This window comes from Cupressus sempervirens, chromosome 5 (assembly GCF_028749045.1).
Source record: "Cupressus sempervirens isolate cs-2001-9-10 chromosome 5, ASM2874904v1, whole genome shotgun sequence".
Taxonomy (NCBI): Eukaryota; Viridiplantae; Streptophyta; class Pinopsida; order Cupressales; family Cupressaceae; genus Cupressus; species Cupressus sempervirens.
This window is the reverse complement of record NC_143122.1, coordinates 813,140,356-813,168,048: the sequence shown is the minus strand read 5'-3', so window position 1 is coordinate 813,168,048 and position 27,693 is coordinate 813,140,356. Positions and strand designations below refer to the sequence as shown.

Below are 27,693 nucleotides of genomic sequence, written 5' to 3'. Positions count from 1 at the left end.
GCAGCTATGGATTGAATGCATAGTTATTTTATCTAATGTAAATTTGATGAAAGCCATGTGTAATGAATGAGGTGGATGCTTGTACTACTAACCTACATTGCAGGACCAGGTTGATCATGCAGAGGCAAGTTGATAAAGGAGGCAACAGTTCATCACAAGTTTAAAAAACATTTTTTCACCTATTGGAATTGTTCAAACCACCGAGAGAATGGAGGAGTAATGACAGTCATAAAGATCAGCCAACTCATCACAATTCTTGAATGAGTCAACAATGAGGATGTTCCAATTTGCATCAGATCTAGTTGATGGTACACCTATATTTTCTCTCATCTTCAGTATAAAGACTTGTTCTTTTGTAGTTGAGAGAATTCTCCAATAGAACTTTAATCTAAATGTGGATTTATGATTTCTATATGTGTGATTGTAAATTTATTTCATTCTAAGGCTATTCATAGATTCATGGTGTTTTGTCTTTATAATATAGGCTAGGAAAGTTCTTAACTATTTGTATCTTTTGGCCTTTAGCTAATCTATGGTGTCAATTTCCTTCATCAAACTAGGTTTTCTAAAAGTTTTAAGTATTTGATTCATTAGACTTCTCACCAAGAAAGCTATTTACAATCAAGAATTTTTTGTTTGTCTGTGGCATGGAATGCAATTTATTCTTATTTATGTTGTGAATAAGAACATTTCTTGGGAAATAAATGGTTATATTAGATACGATAGGAAGACATTCTCCTTATACTAACAATTTCAATTAGTAGAAAGGTTGAGGGCTTATGTTTAGGTGGGTAAAAGGTAGTTCAAATCATAGAGGTAAAAAGATGATTGATAAAGCTTATGTATTATTTTCAGTAATATCAATTGATGTAAGAAAAACAAGATTTACATTAGGTTGAGTTGTAAGGGAGGGTATGCCCTTTCAAAGTCCTTTTAACAATATTTTAAGGAATTTGTATTTATTAAGGGAAGGGATGCCTTGAATCCTAAGACCCTTGTAGAAAAGGGAATTGTAAAATAATTGGGAATTAGGACATCATTGTCCCAGGCAACATCAAGGATTTTCTTTTCCATTATTTTTGCTTTAGTGCCCACGCTTTGAATGGGAAAAAATATAAACAAAATTTAGAATTAATAAAATAAATGTCCAGTCATTTATTGATTAAAAAATGCTTCAATGAAGTGTCAATAGATATTTGTGAGGCCCCTCCTTGTATGTAATTATCTATACGGATGCTCTGTTAAAATTTCTATAGGAGATTGAAATGGATAAGATGTAATGTTTTAAGTTGTGAAGGCCCTAATGATATTGAGATCAGTTAATTCATCCATGTTTTAAATGCTTAGTGATTCGAGAACTACTACATCACCTCAACTGTTAAAACATTAATTTTTACTAATGATGGTACGAAGTGTTTTCACCTCATAATGAGGATGTTGATTTTGATACCTTGATGATTAAGTTATATGCAATTTAGATGGTACCATATGCCCTATTGGTGACGTTATGATGTTTAGGTATATGCATGCCTAACGATTATTATACTTGTGCTTAATCTAAATTAAGGAATAAGTTATGTTATATTGATTATGTGGTTGTTGATGATTAAATGAGAGTAGAAATGAATTAAATAGTAGATTATTAGAAAGATGGATGTTTTAAATTTACATGATTTTCCTGATACATAATTTACATATATGCAAGTGATTTCTTGAACTACTGATGTGTGCAATTAGTGTATAGGATATTTAACCGGGAAATCTAATGGAAAGACGAGACTAAACCCCTTTCTATTTGTGCTAATTTGCATTGTCTTTCTTTGGAGGTTCTTATATAGTCTTAAAATTCTCCTAGCTTTTGTTGGTTTTTATTAAGTCTTTTAGGCCTAAAAACATTAAATTTAAGTATCCTAGGGGTAAGGGTATGGGTTGGGAGTACTTTCCACCCCCTTAGCCTCTTAGGTTGACTTTTAGGGTCACTCAAAAACCCTACTTTTGGTTGATTTCGAAAATTTATTTGTCTCTCTCATGAGTTGGTGACTCAAACTCCACCTTGGGGTTACCTAAAGCCTAGTTGAGTTAGGATCATACTTAGATGCATTTTGGAGAAGTTTTTGGGTTGTTACCCAATCTCTAGTTTTAGAGAGGATTTTTGAAGATTGAAGACAAGGAAGGAACAGCTCATCATAAACGTGTTCATTGTACCATAACCATATTATGAAGGTAGGAGTTCTTCATCTCCTTTGTTCATGTTGTTCATGCTTGGTTCATGCTTATGTTATTGTGATTTTCTTTGGAATACATGTATGTATGTTGGGTATGCTTGGAAGGGATTGAATCATGTTTTCTTGAATGGTTTCCTTCATGTTTCATTTGATTTTTGAAGAGATTTTTGTGGGTTGTGTTTGGCATTACTCACCCTTGGATAGGGAAGAAGTGGTCATGGACGGGGGAAGGGCCTTAGTTGGACCTCAATAGTGTAGAATCTCTTCTCATGGTGAGAAGAGGGAAAGAGGGTAGGGTGTATGGGCCCCTACTTGTCATCACATACCTTGTATGAAAATTTGAATTCTTGAAGAAGGGAAGGAATGAAAATCCTTGTGGTATTGGCCTCGAAAGGGCATTTGTAGAAGAATGGAAGTTCTTGAATTTTAGCCCCAAAAGGGCTATGTTATGGTATGGTGATTGACGTCTCCTATTGAGAAAATCCACCTCCCCCTATTTTGGTTCAATGTTGAACCATTTGTGCAAAACCGGGTTGGGAATGCATGCTTGAATTGTTCATCATATATGTTGTTTTATCTCTGGGTTAGTTCTTGTCCTTCCCATGGTTCCCTTGGTGCATTGAAGATATTGGAAAGGACCTCTTATGAAAGACCTAGAAGAGAATTCAATTGAATGGTAACATTATTTAAAAATCTATTTAAATTTTGATGTATTTGGCAAAGATGTCGGGTTTTCTTACTGGTTCTTTCCCGATGGATCCTTGAACCAAGTTGATTAATAGAAGAGAAAATATTGAGTAATGTTTCTTGCATATGAGATTATCGTATTCAATTTTTCTTACATTTACTTGATATTAGAGGTGACGACAATTCCACCTCACTGCAGTATTCTCATGTTTGGTAATCATGTTCATTTATTCTAGACTAATTTGATAGGATGACGATATACTATTATACAATTTAAGATTCAAAGTAATTTAAAGAGAATTTGATGCTTGATTAGGCTTCATTTTAATTTTGTAATTTCTTAGGAAATCAGAGTAATAATTGAACTCGATGTTTGTAATCAACATTAGAAGGAAAAATCAATAATATTGCACTCGATTTATTAAAAATAGTTGGCTTAAATCTAATTAGAAAAGAAAGGAATATATATTCCCTTGTCAAAAGATGAGATTACATTAGAAAATTTAGCACAAAAAAAAATGGTTCCAAAAAAAAGTTCCCCAAGAGTAAAACACTCTTTGGATTTTGTATGACAAAGTGTTTTATCTCTTATGTTGTAACAGAGCATATTCTAGATTGATTCCCCTAAAAGATTATTTTCTAAATCTAAATAATACCAAAGAATTCCATAAACAAAAAAATAAATACCTAAATTAAAATATCTAACTAATTCTATTTTAACTTATCCTGAAAACTCACCAACTAACCTTTATGTGATAACTTATTCCCCCCACTCAAGCATTCCTTAGCGTTAGCTTGGTCAGAGGGAAGACCTGAACTTGTGTATTAAAGTCAATGAATTGATGGTTAAAGTACCCCTTGTATCCTCCTAGATTTCCATAGGCTCACATAGACCATCCGTGGGCTAGGGAAATAGTATGTTTGGAGGGGCACTTAAGTTAATGTTTTGGCTTGAGTATAAGGCACCTTATCTCTCCCTTTCATAGCGTCTGATCTTCCTCTACCATGCCAGGCTTAGACAGCATACCGACCTGGGGTACCACCCAAGGAAGCTTCGGGTGGTGTGTAGCAAGTGGGGGAGTGTAGGGTTAGTGTTACGTAGCATGCGAGTGGGTTGAGGGTTAGTGCGGGCTAGTTAGGTTAGTTGTAGGGTTTAATAAAGTTTAGTTTTAAATTAGTGTAGATAAAAGTTATAGTATTATTAATGTTAATAAAATTAATTAAATGCAATTTAGTTAGACTTAATTATTAATAATTTATTTTAGTGGTGACTTTATATGTTAGTATTATGGTAGTTAGTTAGTAGTAGAGAGTTAGTACCATAGACATTAGCAATGTTAACACTTATATTTATTTTAGTATTAGTAAAAGTTATTTAATTAGTTTAGTTTTATATTTAAGTGGGGTTTCGTTAGTTTTTTTTTTCCCTCGTAATTTAATGAATGTGTTTTTTTTTAAGGAATTTTAAAATTATTTTCTAAACTAAAGATAGAGGTGAAGATTAATTAACTTGGTTTTTAATGAATAGATTTTTATTAAAAAAATTTATTGCAAGATCGAAGTGTTGTTTAGTTACCTTAATTTCCAAAGCAATTTATTTAATAAATTTTTTTTAAAAATTTGGAGTGGAACGTAATTAGGGTAGTGGTGATATGTTAATGTTAGTGAATCATAACTAACTAGTTTTCTTTTTTATATAATAGATAGTATTAATTGTGTGTAGGATATCAAAGTGTGCTTCAAGGTTAGAGGTCTTGTTTATGTTTGATTTAATAAAGTTTTAATTAACTTAATGCTAGGTGTTATCTTAGATAATTAGTTCTATGATTATAATTCCGAAATAATTAGAGTTATATTTACTTAAATTGTTACTAAAAGAATTCAATTATATTGTTTATTAATCTTTTGATTTGTTAACATATTAGAGGATAATAATAAATGTATTAAATCTATTGAGTCGACCTCACTTTTTGATATTAAGTTGTTGAGAAGGTTACAAAGTTAATTTAGTATTTAGTAAAGTTTTATGTATTGAGAAAAGTTAGGATCATTATTGGCAAATATGTTGTCTAAGATAAGTTCATTAGCATATTTAACCCATCTTAAAATTAAACGAGATTATTATAAGTGATTATATTGTCCTTAAATTGAAAGTTAGTCTTATTTTATCTTTAAATGTTTTAGATTAGTAAAGGTTGTAAAACTAAGTTAGATTATTAGATTAAATTTCAAGTGTTGATTATTCATCTAGATAATTGTTTAGTATTGCAAGATTTGAAAATTTGATTTAATTATTCTAGTTATAATAGATTACTTTAACATTAAAGTAATAACAAAACTAATGTCGAAGTCAATTTAATAACGAATGCTTAGATTTAATGATCTTTTCCTTACTCATTGATCATAAACTTAAATGGAAGTGTCAAAACATCGTTAGAAGGTCACGTAGTTGTTTCTTTTTATATCTAAACTTTAACATGTGCAATTAATCGTATCAACTTAGTGGTGCTATACATTTTTAAATTTAAAATAAAAATAAAAATTGTTGGCATGTTTTCACCCTCGAAATTTTGGGCATGAAAATATTGATCATAAAAACTATTTGACATTGGAAATCAATTTTCAAATTTATGACTTGATGTTAATTAATTGAATTTTATAACATATTATCTATTATATTACAACCCTTCCCTTCATGTGCATGATTTTTTAATACGATGATTCCCTTTTCATAAACAATAATGCTTGTCATAACAACACAACATTATTGTAATGCACTGTGACTGTTAATTGGAAAACACATCAAATAATTAGGATAGTTCCATTATTTTAAGTCCAATTTGTCTCGATACAAATAAACTTTTGTGGTAATTAGAATCATTGCATGACTTCATCCATCTTCTTTTTCCTTTATCATATCCATCTTTGAAATGAATCCTTAAAATCAGTCATCATTAGCCTTTCATTGCACCTGTGTTTACATGTTTTTTTCTAGCATTCATTCGCATTGAGATTCATGCCTTCCTATCCCAAGTGAATCATGTAATATACATTTTCATTCCTACAAGTTCACTTATGAAACATATCAAATTTGACCATTCAAAGCCAATAATTTTTTTTTTTTTAAAAGGACTCACGCTAGTAAATGCAAACCAACTTGAGACTTTATTATGTCATTTATTATAGTTTTATTCTAGCAATCATTATGCTTTCTTTCACAAGTAGTTATAGAAGATAATTGTTAAGAGATGAATGATCCTAGAGATGAACTTAATACTTCATGACTATTACTGTATCCACACCCCCTATCTATTGAGACCTAAACAAGGGTGTGAAGCTTCCATCTGAAAAGGTTGATTGGGAATTGTTCTATTTCAATTCAATGATTTTAATGAAATATATTCTAAATTATACACCACGAAGAAAAATTCAAAGTGTGCATATATCAATGACACTCAAATTATGCACACTAATTTTCAAATTTATGGCAAATCTTTTTTTCATGGACATCCATATTTAACATTGGTTTAAGTGTTTTGCTCACGACTAATTTTCGTAGAATAATATTTATTATACATGTATCTTGCCAATTGTAATATTTCATGAATTGTATATATACTACCAACATTTAATCAATTGATCTAGATAACTTTTATGAATATGTAATTCTCATTAAGATGTAAATCAAATTAGTTAGCTATTTAAAATTATATCCACATAGATGCAATATAATTAGATTTTCCTTTAAAATTCCTTATTTTTCAATTTGTTGAGTTTTTTTAAGAATTTATATTCAAAATCTAATTCAAAAACAAAATTTGTCGAAGTAGTTCTAACAAAAAAGTTATAAAGTTGGAGGCAATGCACAACATATTCAAAACTCTAAATATTTAAAATGAAGTAACTTTTGTGAAAAAAATAGAACAATTTTCTTTAAACTATGGATAATAGAAGAGTCCATGCACAATTAATACATGGCAAATGTTAGTAGAATATAGAAGAAGACAAACTTTTTAACGTCCATGAGGCTAAACATTGAATAGCCTATAGGACACTCAACTTTAATTTGTCTAAAGAAATTCTATTCTTTTCTATGCAAGCTAATGATGACCTCTCCCAATTTCTCAACAGTGGCATTGCTGAAAAGGTTACCACAACCAGCTATTAGGACATTATGTAATTCCTTGTAATGTTGCTACAAGCATCAGAATAAAAAATAAGCCTTTCAAGTTCTCTAGAGGTGCAAACAACACACCCTTTCTCCCCAAGTTCCACTATATAAATAGAGACATTTGGAAAAAACGTTTAACCTAAAAAATATAGTTCATGGAATGTAAGATTTGCATGTTCATTTTTTTCCGTTTGAAAGAAAAATTAGACCCCTTGCACTAAAACTGAACCGTAAGGCCAAAAAACAAAAAACAAAAAAATGCAATGGCAAATACTTGACAAATCATCAAGAAAATAATTTCCAGCTGAATTCTTTTTTTACACAGAGACCCACCGATTGCCAAAAAGCAACTAATTAATGTACATCTTACATGGCTTCCCACTAATTTAATTACAAGTAACAATCTAGGGTTAATTCATTAAGAATTAGTGCTTGACAATGTTCCAGAGAGCATCATATAATGTTGAGCATGAAATCCTCTTCGTAGAATCAGACATGTAGTTTACAGTGTGTTTCAACGTCAGGATCTTGCATTGTAGCTTAAATCAACTCCAGTACCTCACTGAATGTGCCATTATAGCCTTAAACACTGAACAGGACGGAAGATATACACCATTTATACATTATGCCATTATTCTCCATCAAATGTCTCTAAGAGATCATCACACATTGCAAGAAGCTAATCTGCAAGTGGAGGAATGCCAGGATTTCTACCATCATTATATGTATGTGCATTATTTGCAATTAGAGCAACATCTTGTCGAAATTCATCTCGACTTTTGTAATCAAGTCTTTTAGCTTTCTGCTTAATTGTAGTAAGATCCATTGGATGATGCACATAAATAGAATAGTCCGGGGCCTCCTTCTTGGATACAGGTTTTAGAAACAAAAATGACACGTCAGTCTGACCTCTAAGTTTGTCCACTATGGCTTCCAATATTTTTGACAAATTAGCCTTCAAAAAGTGCAAATAACTTAACATGGTAACAGAAAGACATTCTTGCATTATCAGTTTATAAATTTAACAACTGAAATTCATAAAGATGCTAACATACTTCTCCTCCTCTTCGTCGCTTTGAAGATTGGCTGTAATCTGAAGAATATCATCCAATCTCCAAAGTACGCCTTTTGATCGCCCTTTCTCTTTCAGGCATTCTTCTATCTTGTCTTGTATGCCGATTTGGTGTTTCATACTCATCTCTTTCTCTCTGCATTTCCATCTTTCTCTTTCTTTTTGTTTCAGTTTCTTCCGTTCTTTCTTTTCAAAGTCTTCTCTTTTCTTTGTTGCTGCAGCCTCTAGCTGCCTCTGCTTTGCCCAAGCCCTTTCTTCCTCTCGTCCCTGCCTCTCTGCCCACAAATTCATTTCTTCTTCTTGTTGCTTCTTCTGTGCCCACAACATTTCTTCCTCTTCTCGCTGCTTCTCTGCCCAGATTTCTTCTTCTCGTAGCCAGAAATTCCTTAACTTTTCTTCATGTAATCTCTTCTCTTTTTCCCTCTCATCTCTTAATCTCTTTTTCTCACTTTCCTCCCACTTCGACCTCTCTTCTCTTTCTCTCCTCTCTTTTTGTCTTTCTTGTGCCTCTTGCATTCTTCTTTCTTCAGCTTCCTCCTCTACTCGCTGTTTCTACAGTTCGATTTCAATCTCACTTAGTTTTCTCTACTGCTCATCAAATGGAAATTCTTTTAGCTTCTTGAACTTAATTTTGGGAATCTTGTGCTCCTTCTCTGCTTCAAAGGTCTTTTTATGCGCATGAATATGTATTGCATTAACATCACTCTTGTTAGGAAAGCTACTTGCAGAAACGCCTTCCAAATGTCAATTTACAAGGGAAACCTAAAGGGTTCAAATCTACAGAGATGTATATGACAAAATAAAGAACACAGAAAGCAACAATAATGCACACAAGATATACAAGAGACCAAAATTTACGTGGGAAACTCTTTTGGGAAAAACCCACCAGCCACGAACCAAACTGTTGCCCTTTGTATTATAGTAACACATACATTACATACAAACAATAATGGACTTAGGCTCAAATCGTCTTTACAATCAACCTGACTACTACCACTATGACACTTTGTCCTTCAGGCTCACAGCCTCTACAGCAATACAACCATTATTGTCAACTACAGAGTTAGCAACGTTTTGCCAAGCATTAGGCTTGTCCTGTCCTCAACAAATCTCACATACATTTATACACTATGCGATCCGTTATAGAATTTGGTGCATTGACTGTCAAGAATAGAACGGTTACGCATCCATTTGACTATCACTCTTCTAGTTGGCAATCCCTTCGGCATCGTGTCACTCCCTTCGGCCTCTAAAAAATCATTCGGTATCAAATCCTTAGGCACTCCCTTACCTACAGTCTTCGTCGTACACAACACGACTTCACCATACTATCTGACACCACCGTATTGCCTGACACCATCACCATCGTACTGTCTGACCACCATATTGTCCAACACCGTCACCATCGTATTGTCTGACACCACCGTACCATTATACAACACCATTTCAACATTCATGGCACAAATGTCTATCACTGTACGGTGAATGGTTTCACTGTACATTTTTTTAAAAATTATTATGTCATCATACGGTGACATTCCTCCACCGTATGGTGAGGCTGCACCGTACGATGCACTTCACAGTAGTACAAAAACAATAATATGTGACTAAAAAAATTACTAAAAATTGTATATATGTGACTATAATCAGTCAAGTGACTAATAGTAGTTAATATCCAATGATTTATAACACTATTGAATATACTACTAAGCGATTTTAGTCACTGATTTTGATCTGTGACTAAAATATACTATTAAATTAGTAGTATATTTAGTAGTATATTTTAGTCACAGATCAAAATCAGTGACTAAAATCACTTAGTAGTATATTCAGTAGTGTTATAAATGACTGGATATTAACTACTATTAGTCACTTGACTAATTTTTAGTAGTATATTTACTAGTATATTTTAGTCACAGATCAAAATCAATGACTAAAATCGCTTAATAGTATATTTACTAGTGTTATAAATGACTGGATATTAACTACTATTGGTCACTTGACTGATTTAAGTCATTTTTTTTATCGTTGATTTAGTCACACATTTAGTCAATATAATTAATAGTATATTTAATCACATATTTAGTCATAAATTTAAAAGTTGATTTAGTCATATATTTAGTTTTATATGTAGTGATCTATTTGGTCACATAATTAGTATATTTAGTAGCATATTTAGTTATAATAGTGTATGATGGAATCGAACCACCATCCTTCTACTTTAAAAGCAAGTGCTCTTCCATTGAGCTAATACCCTTTGAATAATAATCATAAAATGTGTATAGCATTGTATGAGTACATTTCATTCCTTATTTAGTGGTATATTTAGCTATAATAGGTTATGTATAGCATTAGGAGTTCCAGAGCTAGATGACTAGAAATTGTTTTCAATCTTATCATTCATTATATCAAGTACTGCAAGGAGTACATTGGAATTTGTTCCTTTCTTAGATCATTTATAGCTTGCAATATCTGCGTAGTTAAGTGCTTGCATTCAGGTACAAGCATTGCTCTTCCACTTATGATTTTAAGTATTGCCAAATTTTGATGTAACATCACCAAGGTCATGCATCAAACATAAGTTGCGACTACAAATTCTGCATCCACCCTTTGACCATGTAGTTACACAAAATAAATGCTTATTTTTTAAGGAAAGAACAGATGAAAAATATTGATTATAAAGTATTTTTCATTTCAAAATAAAATGGTGACTACTAAACCCACATGACATTGCACACAGATAAGGCACAAAAGAGTTTATTTTTAGGAGTAATAGTAGCCAAAAGGAAGTAAGAGAAAATGTATCAAGAACACTAAAACAATAATTACTTATATAGAAAAATTCAAAATTTTCCTTGAAGCCACATCAACGAGCACAAATAAGCATGCAAAGTGTTCCATAGGTATGAATTATATTTCTATTGTTAAAATGAATTATCTTGAAAAGTTGGACAACTAATTCCACCCACATTCTTTGGAGGTGACAACTTGTAAGATTCCATGTCAGAGAGGCTAAAGGGGTTTTATACATTATTCAAAACTTAGTTGCTCTATTTTGTTGGTTAACACAAAGGTCCGAGTAAAAATTCATATCAAAATTTTAAGTACCAAATTACTATTATATTTTACTACTATGGTCCACATGGAACATCGTATAAAAGGAAACTCACAATTGATAATTAAGGTTGAACAAGTTACTGAGGTTGTTGTAGTTGGGGCTGATGTTGTTGTTGGGTCTATTGAAGTTGTGGTTGTTGTTATGCATTGAACTGCTGCATCTACTACAAGAACCCTTGGCCCTAAAACTCAAAATCTATAAATGCATCAGGATTAGATGCAGATTCTAAAATTAAATCTAAAGTTTCTTCTATCTTATTCTCCAAAGATGATCTTCCATTGTCTAAAAGACTCAAGTTCACCATGCCTCATTATATTGTAGTTAGCCTCTTCCAATTTGGACTCACTATTCTATTTCTGCTCATTGACTTATTAATATTTCTCATATGTATTATTGTTTCTCACTCACATAAATACGCTTTGTTCATATTCACATCATCCAACATATTCTATTTGATAAAGCCTATATGTCAATCTTTTTATAATCATTCCCTCAGGTGCCTAATTCATCATCACAATTGCAACCTAGTATACATGCATGAAGTGGCATGTCTCCATGTAAGGATTTTCTTTATTCACTAATACAATAGCATCCATACTTCCAAATCAAGTGGCTTTTGTAGATGCCATAGTAATTATAATCTCCTCGTATAATTTTCCAAGGCTGATCTTGTATCGCTGCTCCAAATCTTCTGCTCTTGTCTCAAAAGACTGAGGAACATGCATGTTCATTTCATCTCCATCGAAATCAGCATTGTAGGGTGATGTGATTGACAAGTTTAATCGAAAAGTTGAGTAGGGCATGATTCTGATTCTATGCCCCATGATAGACATTTTATAAAGACTTGGTTGTTGATTAAAAAGAACAAAGTCTCCATCGTTCAAGTGCCTCTCCACCTACAAGACAAACTAATATAAGCATCTTTCTTGAAAGTGTTTCGGAAAATGCAAATCACAATAGTTGATCTTGCACCTTATAGACCAAATCTAGATGGCGATTGTTGTTCTTTTTCAAGTAACGAAGATCAAGTCTCTGCCCATCCTCCCTAATAATGTATTTGGCACCAGTTTTCCCTAGTGGAGGATGAGGTCCATATTCAACAAGTTCCTTTAATTTGTTTGATTAAGACAAGATGGATCAACATAAATTATACAACAATGGTCATGAAGAAACAAAGATTAAGAAACTAACATCTCTGTTATTCATCTTTCAAGGTTGTAAGGAGTGACAGTTTTTGGATATGTCAGATTCAGAGCAATGCTCCAGGGGACTCCTAATTTGTCAATGTTAATATTAGGATCAAGTGTAATGACTGTACATGCAAAAAAATCTATATGCTTCCCCATTAGATTTCCCCTGATACAACCCTCTTTCGCTTTCAATGTGCTGCATATTGACTTAATCGGTCGTCCTAACCTCTGGGTTGCCTGATTATAGAAAGCATAAAACATTAACTTAGCACTAAAAATTAAAATACAAAAACATAATGAATGACAGCAATAATCTGTTTTACCGGCCTTGGCTGGCTAGGTAGCTCATTGTAAAAATAAGTAGCAATGTGGAATTGCAACAATTGTGCAAACTCTGATATAATATGTGCTGGAGCCCCAGTTTTTTTCCTTTTTTTTAAGATTTTCATTGTGTCTAATAATCATAGCAAGCTGACTAATAATCATAGCAAGCTGATGAGTAAGATCATCCTGCAAAATGATAAGAATGAACTTTATCAAAACTTTTCATGCATCAATGAGATTAAAAATATCAGTCTGCAAATATTTTAAATTTCATGAAGCATATATACTAGATCTGCTCATTTTAACCTAAACTTATGAGGATGTGTATCTAAAACACTAGAGGAAAATGTGAAAAATACCTCACTCCTACTTGTGGTGTCCATCATAACTGAAGATCTAACTAGGGGAGGAGGAACTGGAAGCACTTGTAAAATCATCTAGTCTAGGAGAGAGTATTTTGGGTTCAATCCCAACATTTGACACTCCTCATCAGAAATTTGCTTTAACACACTCAAAACCTACATGTAGTTGAGAAAAATTGCATTGAGATAACACAAAAATATAAAGAGACTATTTGCATTCTGATACTGAAAAGTAAAAGCATCCAATTAACTTTTCTTAAACATAATTACCCTCTTAGCAGATAACTGTTGTTTCCTCTCAACAGGCTTTGACATCAACTGCTCTGGGCGATCTGTAATAACTTATCATTAAAAACCAGCCATAACTATAAAAGAACAAGTGAGAACCTTACCAAATGATACATGCATCGCCAGCTGAGTGATCTGTAGTAGTCAACATTTTGGCTGAAAATGATCGGCCAATATACAGGTTTCAAGCAAAGCAGAGATCACCTAAGTGCCATCCCCATGACACTATGGATGAAGGGATCAATCCCACAGAGGCTTTTAAGGATTTCCAAGAGGGACTAAGCAACATCCTCTTTAGAGGTGAAAGGTCACAAGCTTCTATGCTACAAAGAAAGAGCAAATTCTTAGACTGCACAGTCGCATCCAATGTGAGTCAATGTTATACTGTGGTATGATTTAAGCAGCTTTAATTTATATGAACAAGAAAGATAAACCGTGTATTAGGTTTTTTTAATGTAGCCTTCGAACATGTACATATATGGACAATGAAGGGTCATTGAAATGTGCTTTTATTAAAGAATAAATGAGTAAATGGATTGAATGGGTTATAAACATTATTATGGATGTAATTTGAGCACTGACCATGAATTGTAGAATAAGAATAAATGAGTTTTCTAAAAATAGTTCTAAAACCCTCATTTATTGGCTTTTGATCAATCATGAGTTGATAACTCCTATATGCAACATGGAAAAATCCTCCAATTGTGTGATCTAGCACTATACTGAGTCTTCTTTTAATGTATAATATTTGATTTCAAAACACCACATGGCTATTGACATATTTGATGCCCTAGCGGACTTACATGATAAGTTTTCATGGTTTTAACATTTAACAGTCAACTCAATTGATCTCCAATTGTTGATGTTTAAAGGTTCTTTGGAAGGCATAAAAAGAATCAAATAAGGTTAAGACAACACTAATAATCTCTTGGAGCATGTATGCCAATGCATCCATGGAAGATTGGCATTAATTGTGTGCACATACAATTGAGACTGCCATGCAATGACAGTCACAAACACAGAATAATTCTGTTTATTTCTAAGGTGGTCTAATACCTAATGAAGTTTAGAATGGATCCCCTCTGGTCCAATAGCCTTGCAACTAAAGGACATGGTCTTCACAATGCTGATGACCTAAATCCCTATGTTTTATGTTTAAGGCAGTGACAGTCAACTTGTAAAGTTTCTTTGTCAATAAATATGTGATTTATTGTTACGTTGTGTATGAATAGAAAAGAGGATGGAAAATTGACTAGTCACATAGTTGTTTGTAGCCAAATGGTGAAGTTTATGGTATATGCTACACAGCTCTCGTTTGTGTAAATTTGTAGGCTGTCCCATTTCAGCTGCCTTGTTTCACAAGAATATATGACTGATCAAGTATAATCACTTGTTCTTTATTTAATATTATTCTGTTTTTCATTGAAATTGTTCAAAAGAGTAATAAGATAATGCATGATCATCAATTCCATGGCAAACAACGTATGCAACATTGCAGGATTTCTTTGTTATCACAACTCAAAATATTTATTAATTTCTTAATAAATGTGTATCGGTATCTTGTCAGTTGCAGTACATTTTCATAATGAAATTTTCAAGGATTGTAATCTTGCAAGTCATCATCAAGTTGGTTGCATATAAGTTCTAAAGTTCCTTTCATCATCTATTTCTCTTTCAGCATGACTAAGATGCACAATACATAGCTTCTTGTAAACAGACACTGTTCTTAAGCTATCTAGACTTGCTCTCTGAAGTGCATTTTAAATATCTTCACAGTTAGTGTGATAACAACTTTATTCTTAGGATCATGACTTAGTTTTCACTTGCATTTTTGCATTTCTTCAAAAACTTAATTTGTTCTAAAGAAGTTTTCAGCAGCTTGCAGCATATGGGCAGAATACTTCTGCACTAAAGCAAGTTTGGGAAGACTATAATAAGTTTTTCAGCCGAGCATTCTCTCCTTCCAAAAGCTCATCTGCGCCCTTTGTCGAATGAGGGCCTTTGTGGAAGCTATTGAGGGCCTGCAGAGGATGATTTTGGTGGTATTCAAGGCAAGTTCTTTGCAGCTTTCACAAAATAGTCAGTTTCATGCATTGGAAATGCAAATTCCTGTTCCTTCTAAAGAGTTTGATGAATCTGAAACAGAAGCATTGGGTAAGAAATATGGCACTAGAGGTCTCCAAGTGACAGATTGCATGCATGTCTCTTAAATGGATCTTCTTTCTGTTCAGCTGTGTAGAGTCAAAGAGCCTGTTACTAGCAGTGATTTGGATAGTTTGAACAAATGCCAGAACCATAAAATTAATTTTGGAAATCTCCGACAAGTTCCATTATGGAAAGCTTATAAAAAGCATGTGGCCCAAGGTTTAAATGCCACAAATTCTCTTTTTCATGAGGATGTAATGGAAAGTTGCATGAAAAATTCAGGAATATCCTCTAACAAGAAGTTCTATTGCAAAAAACCTTCACAAATATCAAGTGGTATGAACAAATCAGGAATATCCTCTAACGGGAAGTTCTATTGCGAAGAACTTTCATCAATATCAAGTGGCATGATCAAACACTTTAATGGAGATGGTAAATATAAACTAGAAGCTACAGATTTATATCTATTGAGACAGTCATTCGATAGTGTCATACGTCTTGCAGTATCTACTAGAAATTATGAATTGACCAAAAGTTTATTTTTTCAGGTAAGTTATCTTGTGTTTTAAATTTTACATGGTTTCTATTTAGTGTTTATTACTTTCTGACCTTGTAAAGTGTCATAGACACAAGATGAAATCACCATTTGTTATGTCACCATGAAAAATGCATTTAATATAGCTATTTGATTTTATACTTCATATCATCTTTGGATTAGTATAAGATTTACCGATTTTGCATCTGTGAACATAAGATCATAACTATTATAAACTTTTTAGCTAATTGATTTTTGTACTTCCATGTCATCTTCTAATTAATATAGGGTATGCATCTTGAACTAACTGATTTTGCATCTGTGAACAAAAGATTGTAAATTTTCTATGCTACATATCATGTATAATCTTACAAAGAATGGGTAGTTCCACACTTAATACTGATGCCTTGAGCTTTGTAGTTCTGTAGCATATATGATAATTATATGTTGACACAATTGACTTTTAAACTAGAAAGAAAAGAAGAAAATATTACTGTCCACAAATGGCCAAAACAGATCAACAGGCTTGGAATGTAGAAGACCAATATATTAGACCAAAACATAAAGCATGCATACTTGACAAATCATCAAGAAAATAATTTCCAGCTGAATTCTTCTTTTACACAGAGACCCACCAATTGCCAGAAAGCAACTGATTAATGTACATCTTACATGGATTCCCACTAATTTAATTACAAGTAACAATCCGGGGTTAATTCATTAAGAAGTTGTGCTTGACATTGTTCCAGAGAGCATCATATAATGTTAAGCATGAAATCCTCCTCGTAGAATCAGACATGTAGTTTACAGTGTGTTTCAACGTCAGGATCTTGCATTGTAGCTCAAATCAACTCCAGTACCTCACTGAATGTGCCATTATAGCCTTAAACACTGAACAGGACGGAAGATATACACCATTTATACATTATGCCATTATTCTCCATCAAATGTCTCTAAGAGATCATCACACATTGCAAGAAGCTGATCTGCAAGTGGAGGAATGCCAGGATTTCTACCATCATTATATGTATGTGCATTATCTGCAATTAGAGCAACATCTTGTCGAAATTCATCTCGACTTTTGTAATCAAGTCTTTTAACTTTCTGCTTAATTGTAGTAAGATCCATTGGATGATGCACATAAATAGAATAGTCCGGGGCCTCCTTCTTGGATACAGGTTTTAGAAACAAAAATGACACGTCAGTCTGACCTCTAAGTTTGTCCACTATGGCTTCCAATATTTTTGACAAATTAGCCTGCAAAAAGTGCAAATAACTTAACATGGTAACAGAAAGACATTCTTGCATTATCAGTTTATAAATTTAACAACTGAAATTCATAAAGATGCTAACATACTTCTCCTCCTCTTCGTCGCTTTGAAGATTGGCTGTAATCTGAAGAATATCGTCCAATCTCCAAAGTACGCCTTTTGATCCCCCTTTCTCTTTCAGGCATTCTTCTATCTTGTCTTGTATGCCTATTCGGTGTTTCATACTCATCTCTTTCTCTCTGCATTTCAATATTTTCTCTTTCTTTTTGTTTCAGTTTCTTCCGTTCTTTCTTTTCAAAGTCTTCTCTTTTCTTTGTTGCTGCAGCCTGTAGCTTCCTCTGTTTTGCCCAAGCCCTTTCTTCCTCTCGTCGCTGCGTCTCTGCCCACAAATTCATTTCTTCTTCTTGTTGCTTCTTCTGTGCCCACAACATTTCTTCCTCTTCCCGCTGCTTCTCTGCCCGGATTTCTTCTTCTCGTAGCCAGAAATTCCTTAACTTTTCTTCCTGTAATCTCTTCTCTTTTTCCATCTCATCTCTTAATCTCTTTTTCTCACTTTCCTCCCGCTTTGACCTCTCTTCTCTTTCTCTCCTCTCTTTTTGTCTTTCCTGTGCCTCTTGCATTCTTCTTTCTTCAGCTTCCTCCTCCTCACATTGCTCCTGCTCTACTCGTTGCTTCTGCAGTTCGATTTCAATCTCACTCAGTTTTCTCTGCTGCTCATCAAATGAAAGTTCTTTTGGCTTCTTGAACTTAATTTTGGGAATCTTGTGCTCCTTCTCTGCTTCAAAAGTCTTTTTATGCGCATGAATATGTATTGCATTGACATCACTCTGTCCAGAACCCATCTTCTGAGATGCTGTTTCATTCTCTCTGGGTTTTTTTAATTTTGTTGAAATCTTTACTTTCTTAGCATGAGATGGCTGTGTTCTAATTTCATCACCAGCAACAGTTTCATCCCCACCATCTGCATTGTGACTCTCATTTATAGCTATGTTATCTGTGCTCTTATCACTGGCAGTCCGACATATGAACTTCACGGGGAAGGTTTTTCTATGCAACTTGTTGATCAAACTTACATTTTCGGTCTTCTGAACATCTGGATGAGCATTTGCTGCTTGCTGCAGGAGTTTGACAGGAGTTTTCTTTACTTTGGCTTTTGTTTGATGATTAGCAAACAATTCTTCACCAGAGGCACACACTCGTTTCTGAGAGTCCCCCTCTTGCTTATCTACATTTGCATCCGTATCTTCATTATATAAAGGGCATTTCTTGTTTGTCCGCATGTGCCCTGACTGACCACAGAAAACACACAATATACACAAGTAATTATTTCAAACTAAATAGCATTTCTGTAAATACATACATGCACACAAAAAGAAAATTTACCTGTCCACATGCACCACAAATGAAGCCCTCTCTCACTGGTTTATCCTTCTGTTTTGTGATCTTCGAGTTCTGAAATTAAAATTGAAATCTATTAGTATTCTCAGATGACCAAACTAATGAATAAACTGGAAGCATTTTTAGAGGAAGCTTCATAACCAAACAAAAGCATAAAATTAGGTTACAGAGGATAGGAAAAGGTGGTATGCTCCAGGCGAAACTTTTCATTGACATGTCCAAAAAATACTAAATGTTAAACTTTATCCACATGATATAAAATATATAGTTTGTCGTGTGGTTGACAATGAAAATAGGCGAAATCAAAACTTACTGGATATGGAAGAAGAATTGTGTCTGGATCTCAAACATCACTTATGTCAAACAAAAACTATTCATAAACATTTGACATAATGTCATAAACAAAAATTAAGGTCAAATGCATAAAATTTACAGTCCATACCAACAAAATTAATGATTAGTCATTGCACAGATATTTGATTTGAAAAAAATTGATGGCAGTTGTTTTTCAAGTGATTTAGTATCTTCAGATTTTTGACAAACATACACAATATAGGACATTTTGAGAAAACACAGAGGACATAAGATGACAATAGCTCTAATTGGTAATTCGTTATGGTTTGACAGAATCAAATGATTATTAAGTACTCAAAGGAACATAATTTGAAGTTGTAAGGAAGATCCTATATGTGGATACTATAATTAATCTTTATGAACAGACAAAATCCAAAAATGTGATCCATAGATACACCCACATGAGAAAGACTCCTAGTTGCAACAAAGGGTGGACAAACACCAAAGATACAACTGAAGACAAGTGGAATGGCAGTGACATGTAGCATTAACAATGTCATATCAGTGCACCTTGAATGCATGTGCACATAGACAAATGACTTGTGATAAAAACCTGGGAAGTTTTTAAAAAACCACAAGCATTCTGCGGCCATGAAAAAAATGCCAAAAGCCCACAGAGAGACTCAGTAAGTCTGAAACAAAAAGTAGTGTGGAATAGCGGAAAAGCTTAATGAAACAAAAAGTCCAATTTTATTTCATTTTGTTTGCTCCCTTTTGCTCCTAAAAAAGACTACCTCCCAACCTTCTCCAAGGATTTGAGATGGTTTTTAAGTGGATTCCAAAGCAAAATTGGATTCCTAGGTAGGTTTTCTTAACTTTTTTCTTTTTCTATTTTTGCATCTAGATTTACTGTTGATTGAAGTGATGAAAAACATTACTCTTGATGTCTGTTAATGGTAGGTCATTTTAAGAAACATCTTTGATTGTGATAGTGATAGTGGGCGTTACAAAGAACTGTTCTACGTCAGTGGCAATCTTTCCTAGTCACTGACCAACCCACGACTGACAGGATTGACTGGATACGTGGCTAACTCCACTCAAGATGATGATTGCTACTGATTAGAGTTAACCTCTACAGGATGACTAGGAGATTGCCTCTAGTAAGATATGATTGTCCAAAGGACGAGATGTGGATAAAAATATATAAGAGATGTCACGCAGCTGATAAACTCAGGCCTAAGCCTAAGATTTGTGATTTTTGTAATATTAGATTTTTTGACTTGTTTCAATTTTTAGAGATCTCAAATTTTTTTGTTAATGACCTTTACTATATAGTAACATACTCTAAGTTGAATTAGTGTCCATAGAACAAGATTTAACACCATTTTTACAATTATTATTCAAGTTTCTTCACTAGTTTCTCAAGAATCTCAACTTTTCAGGAAAAAAAAATCAATGCTCGTTAATTTTAATTTCAACTGGTCTAGATTTATTTACACTAATTTAGCTTATTTGCTAAATTTTTACTTAAATATACAAACTTTTTAACTTTTTATTTGCCAAGGGCTGACAATGGTCCAATGAGGGAATAAAGGAGAAACAAATGTCATACTTGTACCCACAGAACAGAATGATTTGCAAAGGGAGAGGACAAAACTAGCCATGGCAACACCCATCACTGAATCTCAAGGTGCTCCAGTCAACCTTGAAATAGGTGAAGCAATACTCAGATCACAGTGGGCTCTCTTCACGGCCCACATATATACAAATGCACCACCACTTCTGCTACTTCTAATAAAACACCACCATCAATGTCATCATCTAAAATTACTTATTTGGTGCATAGGATAACACCTAGAATGCCAGCATCTGGAGGCAACTGGACGGAACCAGAAAGCACACTAACATGCAGAGATTGCATTTGTTGAATTGTGATACTTTAACAACATCCATTTCGATATGGAAAACAATCCTTAAGAGCTTAGTTTGGCTACCACACTGTAGTTTCAAGAAAACGTTACAAGGTGCTTTCTCACACAAACTTCGATGGGAGGTCAGTCCAGTTGTTTTAAATGTTATGACAACTTAGTTTTAAAATTTAGACTAAATAGTAAATTTATGTTCTTTTAATTATTGTAATTCCTATTTGTTGTTGAATTATATAAAACAAAAATACTGTAATTAATTTCACTTCATAATTGTAAATTGCTTGTGAATTTAGTTGATAGGGTAAGAAACGCGGCATGATAGAAAAGAAGGGATTGGAGAAAATATGGCTTCACTATTCCCTGATGAGTGAATGGATGTGAAAAATGCATCATTAATTTCTTGGTTGCTTGCAAAACTAATATGGTTTTCTTGAAATTGGTGGATGCCTCCAACATAGTGAAATATGCTAAAACTTAGGATCTAGCGTTTGAGCAAGTTGTCATGGAGGTGGGAATAAAAGATGTGGTACAAATAATAACGCATAATACAACAGCATATGTGACACCGGGAATAATCCTCAAAGAGAAATACAATACATTTTTTTCTAAACCTTGGGCAAAACATGTACTGGACCTTCATTTGGAGGACATAGCAAATTAGATCAAGGAGCACCAATCATAGAGAATGGATCACCAGAAGATATATCTACAATCAACAAATGGGTTCTTCAGTTAATGCAAGAACACCTCCGAGAGACAGTTGGCAAGATCAGATGTCCTAAGGCTCACAGTGATTTTTATAATGTTGCAATGTTGTTTCATTGATGGCCTTGAAACAAATGTTTGTGAGTCAAAGATGACTAGAATCAACTTATTTTAAGAATCCTCATGGAGAAGTAGTTGCATGCACAGTCTTCATCAACCTCATCGCACACACAGCTAGAGAGATTGTGAAGTTAACTTACAAACTTAGATATTTTAATTTTTTTAAATTCAAATCCAATTCTTCCAAAGAATCAAAATTTATAGCTACAGTATTTGTTTGTTGATCAACTTCAGATACATTTGAATGAAACGAATGATGAAGTATAGAGGGACACACACCTGCACTAGTAGGACATAAAACCCTACTCAGAAGTCAGAACACCATTTGAGAATGGAAAATCGGTTCAAACAATTATAATTTCAAAATTGAAATGACAATAATCCTTTTATGTTACAAAAAATTCCATCTTACCAATATTCACTTGGCCAGCAATTGTCACCATGGACAAAGTAGTTGTGTAATACCCGTATTTTAGCTAACATCATCAGACGAGCTGAAATGTTGGTCAAAAAGCAATTTAGCCTTTAGGGTTTAAATGTATACATCTACTTCAAGAAGATGATAATTTACTTTTAGGGTTAGGCAAGCTAGCATTATAGAAAACAAATCAACAAAATGGTCTCGAAGATTTCAAGAATAAGAGTTATGTGAATGATGTATACCCGATCTTTTAAACCACAAACTATGAACTAATTTAGGTTTGCTATCTTGAGTTTTCCAACTGATGAGGCCATTTTATGGCTCCATGTTTATATGCATTTCTGATAATTAGCTTAGGACTTGACTATTTTTAGTATGGTTTCCCAAAGAATCTTATAAGACACAATCTTACAAGACACTATAGGTCCAAATACTTCAGTATATGTGTTTTTGAAATATATGGTCAGTTGGAAGAACTTTGCTTATTACAGATAAACTTATGCTGAAACTGGTTACCTTTAGATTATTCCATATCTATGTGAATAGTTGAAGTGTGATTAATTTCCCATAGCCAAATAAGTTCTTTCCTTGCAGCTATGGGTTGAATGCATAGTTATTTTGTCTGATGTAAAATTGATGAAAGCCATGTGTAATGAATGAGGTGGATGTCTGTACTACTAACCTACATTGCAGGACCAGGTTGATCATGCAGAGGCAAGTTGATAAAGGAGGCAATGGTTCGTCACAAGTTTAAACAACATTTTCGCACCTATTGGACCTGTTCAAACCACCAAGAGAATGGAGGAGTAATGACAGTCATAAAGATCAGCCAACTCATCACAATTCTTGAATGAGTCAACAATGAGGATGTTTCAATTTGCAGCAGATCTAGTTGATGGTAGACCTATATTTTCTCTCATCTTCAATATGAAGACTTGTTCTTTTGTAGTTGAGAGAATTCTCCAATAAAACTTTAATCTAACTAACTGTTGTAACTTAACCATCGGGAATGTTCAGCTGTTTTAGGAATAATTAAGTTTGTAGTATTCTATAAATAAGTTGTTGAATGATCTGTTGGTCAAGTTTCCAATTGATATTGCAAGACTAGAGCCGAGATATTCATGAGTGCAGTCTTATCTGAATAAACACAATTATAACAGTAAAGGAGATAGCTCCAATCTCACCTAAGTGTCCAAGTGAAACAGGTCAAGGTATATGTGACATCCCGATTGTGATGGAAGCTCTTATAGACAACTAATACAAAGAACATGTAAGTTAATCAAAACCACAACCACAAGCAGAAATCCAAGAAAATATCATTCCCCATGCCTGTAATCCTCTAGTTGAGTGACATCTAGGAGGGACTAAGAAGGGAAAATAACAAAATAAAATTATAACAAACATCCCAAAAAGATAATCTGTCCTCTTGTGAAGGAAGTATGATCAATCATAGCTCAACAGTTTTGGGCAAGTGTTGTGTTTAAGTTTATTTAAGTGTTAAGTAACATGTGCTTTTAAAAGGGGATAGTTTGATAGAGTCGCGAGACACGCTTGATTGATATCAGCATGAGTGTTTAAGGTAGTTCGTCCGAGAAGTGTTGAGAAATAGTGATGTTCTAGTAGGGTAGTGTTGAGAAACACTGATTGGGTGGTACTGAAAAATACTTGTTTTTGTCCGGAGACAGCTGCGGTTTGGAAATACCCCCTAGTAAGATCTAGATGAACAACAATTCCAGAACATAGTAAGTGTTGCAGAAGTCAATTGGGTTGTAATTGAAGCTACAATCTGATAGATGGAGTAGAAGGTTTGTGAGTGGTGCCTATTTACTAAGTGTTCACCACTAGGCAGGACTGTTATTGCTACCAAGGTACATGTTTACCAGGTTTTTGCCAGTGCACCTTTTAAATTTTTTTTAATTTTTTTGCTCTTTTTTTTTGAGTTTTTGAACTTTTGATCTTTTTTTGTTTTTTGATATCTTTGGATTCATCAAAGTGCTTGTTTCCTAGGTTTTCACTATGATGATCATTTTTTCATGACATTTTCTAATGTTTTTTTGAGGTAGCAAAGTGCACACTGAGAGGTGGACACCAAGATACACATTTCTTCAAGATCCTATGCTGATTTTTTATTTTTTTTAGGAAGTTATTTTGGATTTTTACAGATTACCAATCCTCAAGAAAGATCCTGCCTCCAATGTCTAGCAAGTGTAGGACTTGACGGATTAGCAAGCTAATGGATGAGATGGATACGTAATGACACATAAAGCAAGTCAATGTGATCCTCAAGGACCATCTCCTCAAGATTACCCAAGCTAAGAAAAGGGAATATAGCCATATATAGCATGTTTTCGATAAGCAATGGAAGTCACCAAGCTGGATAGAATATAAGATAATGACCTGATGTCATGAAAGCATGTGGTCTGAAAAGAGTGGACATGTCACGGGGTTTCAGAGAACCATGTTTTGCTTCATTTTTTTTTCTCTTTTGATCAAGACCAAGCAGTCAATTGGATAAGATAGTGATAGGATAAAACAATCAAGATGAAGTTGGCTATGGCTATGAGTGAATGATTTGGTATAAGAGAGATCATGATAGGGCAATGATGGATAAGATAGCCAATGTTCATGGATAGCTCAACATTGTCAAGATCAAAGGTTAAAGAGGGAATAGTTGGATGATGGAGGATTACGCATGACACCTATTTGTCATTTTTCCTCATAGTACTTGTCCAAGGTGCTACAAGAAGTGGTTTTTTCCATTAGATGAATTTTATCTCTCTTTACTTTATCTACCAAGGTGTCTCTTTACCAACTTTTCACCAAGGCACCTTTTTTTCTTTTTCGATTTTTATCCTTTTAAAAAATTTAGAAAGAATTCAAGTCTTTTTATCCTTGGATAATGCTTTTTGGAAAAATATGTTATGATGGGCCAAAGCAACTCAAAAGTATGCTCAAAGACATTGATAAGGTGATGGAAAGGAGATGATATAGGGCATAAAGGTATATGGGGGGCATAGTTTTATGCATTGGATGAGATCAATGGGATGGAAGGATAGAAAGTCGAAGAATACTAGGTGAATGTGGGACAGCGAATAGGGTATTGAAAGGATTGTGCAAGGGTATGTAGAAAAGTAGGCAAGATCAACATTGACACACACATTGAAGTGAGGTAGAATGATGGAGGAAACATGGATGAAATAGCTTGTTTTTTTTATGCATAAAGTGGTGAAAGATATTTGGAAGACGATGGAGTGGAAGCCTTTGGAAGCTTGGAAGTCAATTTTGACGAGAGACTTCAAAATCCAAATAGCTTTTGATTTTTCTTTTCTTTCAAATGCCTAAGGAAGCATTTCTTCAATGATGCATAAAGGAACCCATATTTTCTTTGATTTCGTTCTTTGCTTAGTGGATCCTTGTGGTCTCTTGACTATTTCTTTTTTCTATATATTCACATGGTGATTAGATAAGAGTCATATGAATATGGATTCTTGTGTTTCTTCCTTTTATGTTGTATATCCAAATCGCTTTCAAAAGACATGGGATTTAGGGATGGATAACGCTGATATGGCAGGTTTGAATGGATGAGTGGATGGAAATTTGTCAAGGATGAATGTCTTTGTTGATCTTGAGGTATGATAGGAGAAGTGGATGGTGAGCTATAAGTGAAAGGTATATGAGATGGAGGAATAAAGGGTATCAATATAGATGGAAGATTTGAAGGTTTTAGCTTTGAGATATAAGGACCAAGGATAGATTTGGAAGATAAAAGGGGATAATGGATAGTGATAGCAACATCTATAGAGTGAGCAACATGGACAAGGCTCACATCTCTAGGACACATCTTTATACCAATAAGCTCATAAATAGCTTTCATGGGAGGAAATTTGGTAGGAGTAGTTTAAGTTTAAAGTTATTTATTCCCATGGCAAAGATTAGGAAGAATGGTATTTTTTTGAGGTGAATATGGAAAAGTATAACAACAGAATGAGTGGATACTATGATCTTGACAAGGATCTTTAGATAGCATAGGAAGAGTACTTTTCTCTTGATTTTCAATAAGCTCAATGGCAATGGTGGAAGTTGTAATGTCCCTGCTATAAGGGTTAGTACGGGACAAGTAATGATGGCAAAAATATTTGGTAAATTAAATCAAAATGTTTTATCCACTATGAAATAAATCCATGTGTTTATTATTACCAATACCTGTACATATATTTAACTTAACACTCTCCACCAAGATCATCTTGGATCATGTTATGACATTCATAATGAATGCCCTCCACCAAGTTTACACTTGGATCTTTCTATGATGTTCACAATGAATGCCCTCCACCAAGTTTATACTCGAATCATTCTCCACCAAGTGCACTTGGATCATAAAATAACATTCATACAAAATGTCCTCCACCAAACATAGTTTGAATAGTACTATATGACATTTAAAATGTCCTCCACCTAACATAGTTTGGATCAATTATTTCCCATAATAAATTATATTCATTTATTATTATGTACATCGTCTCTATATATCAATGATCCTAATGTTATTTTTATAAGTTTATATATATATGCAAATTTATATAAATAATTTAAAAAACCAATATATAAATTGATATCAACAATAATAATATTTATAATCATACCTTTCTAAAATATACCTTTGCCTTTGATGCGTTCCATGTCTTCCGCTGCACCGTTACCTTATTACCTTCCGCTTACATCAACCTTCACTCGCGTCTTTATTTTAAATATTTCTGCACTAACATTCCTCCACGTCACCTTGGACTGACATCTTCTAAATTTTTTGTTTTTTCCACTAATCGGATACTACCTTAGACACTCCTATACACTTGGCAATTATTGTTTCGCCTACCTAATAACTTCACTAGCTTATGCGCGAAATCTGTTGGCCAACTTTTTCTCCACAATTATCTCCTTGCTTTTGGTTTGCATACGCTATGTTTTCAGTCTTTGGTCTGCTGTTATGGTGTTAGAGTCATGGCTATATTGAGTATCGATTGAATGTCCTATCTAGGATCCCCTTGGGGTTTATAGATCTTCATGCAGATTGAATAAGATGAATATCTAAGTTATATTCTCCCCTATGTTTTTTTATATTTTTGGCTTATATATTGTCCATTTATTTATTAAGTGTCACGACCATTGACCACAAGTAATCTAGTAGCAAAGGGTTACAACCGTAGGTGACTCACTCCACATTAGAAATTAATTTCTTTTCATTAGATAGTCAATTGAAATAGTATAGAATTGTGAATTTATAAACATATATATTCATTTATTAGGAGTATTTATTTATTAAAAATATTTAATAATTTTTTATAAATGGGAAATGTTTTGATTGATGTCTAATCTAAATAACAACTATTCTATTAGGGAAAGTCATTTTGTGAATTAATATCAAATTTCGATATTAGACAG

General features: G+C 33.6%; 3 protein-coding genes across 5 annotated transcripts in view; all 3 read right to left on the bottom strand.

The window, feature by feature from the left end:
• Positions 1 to 7,881: 7,881 nt before the first annotated feature.
• On the bottom strand, positions 7,882 to 9,657 carry LOC149558386 (uncharacterized). Its single transcript, XM_089830809.1, has 4 exons — positions 9,493 to 9,657; positions 9,179 to 9,250; positions 8,139 to 8,707; positions 7,882 to 8,038 (listed from the first exon to the last, which is right to left on the bottom strand). The coding sequence occupies exons 1-4, from the start codon at positions 9,655 to 9,657 to the stop codon at positions 8,008 to 8,010; spliced, it is 837 nt and encodes a 278-aa protein (XP_089686935.1). The 3' UTR covers positions 7,882 to 8,007.
• A 2,221-nt stretch (positions 9,658 to 11,878) lies between these two features.
• LOC149558385 (DNA-directed RNA polymerase II subunit RPB1-like) lies at positions 11,879 to 14,778 on the bottom strand. Its single transcript, XM_089830808.1, has 6 exons — positions 14,742 to 14,778; positions 13,420 to 13,481; positions 12,857 to 12,973; positions 12,503 to 12,700; positions 12,255 to 12,380; positions 11,879 to 12,169 (listed from the first exon to the last, which is right to left on the bottom strand). Exons 1-6 carry the CDS (start codon positions 14,776 to 14,778, stop codon positions 11,879 to 11,881), a joined length of 831 nt encoding a protein of 276 aa, XP_089686934.1.
• A 1,871-nt stretch (positions 14,779 to 16,649) lies between these two features.
• The window catches only part of LOC149558382 (transcription initiation factor TFIID subunit 1-like), a 153,395-nt gene continuing 142,351 nt past the window's right edge, over positions 16,650 to 27,693 (bottom strand). For all 3 annotated transcript variants that reach the window (XM_089832636.1, XM_089832635.1, XM_089832637.1), the window contains 3 exons: positions 18,772 to 18,840; positions 17,475 to 18,677; positions 16,650 to 17,374 (listed from right to left, as the gene is read on the bottom strand). In XM_089832636.1, coding sequence (XP_089688762.1) covers positions 17,051 to 17,374; positions 17,475 to 18,677; positions 18,772 to 18,840 — 1,596 coding nt within the window. In that variant the 3' untranslated portion in view covers positions 16,650 to 17,050. The remainder of the gene's footprint in view (positions 17,375 to 17,474; positions 18,678 to 18,771; positions 18,841 to 27,693) is intronic.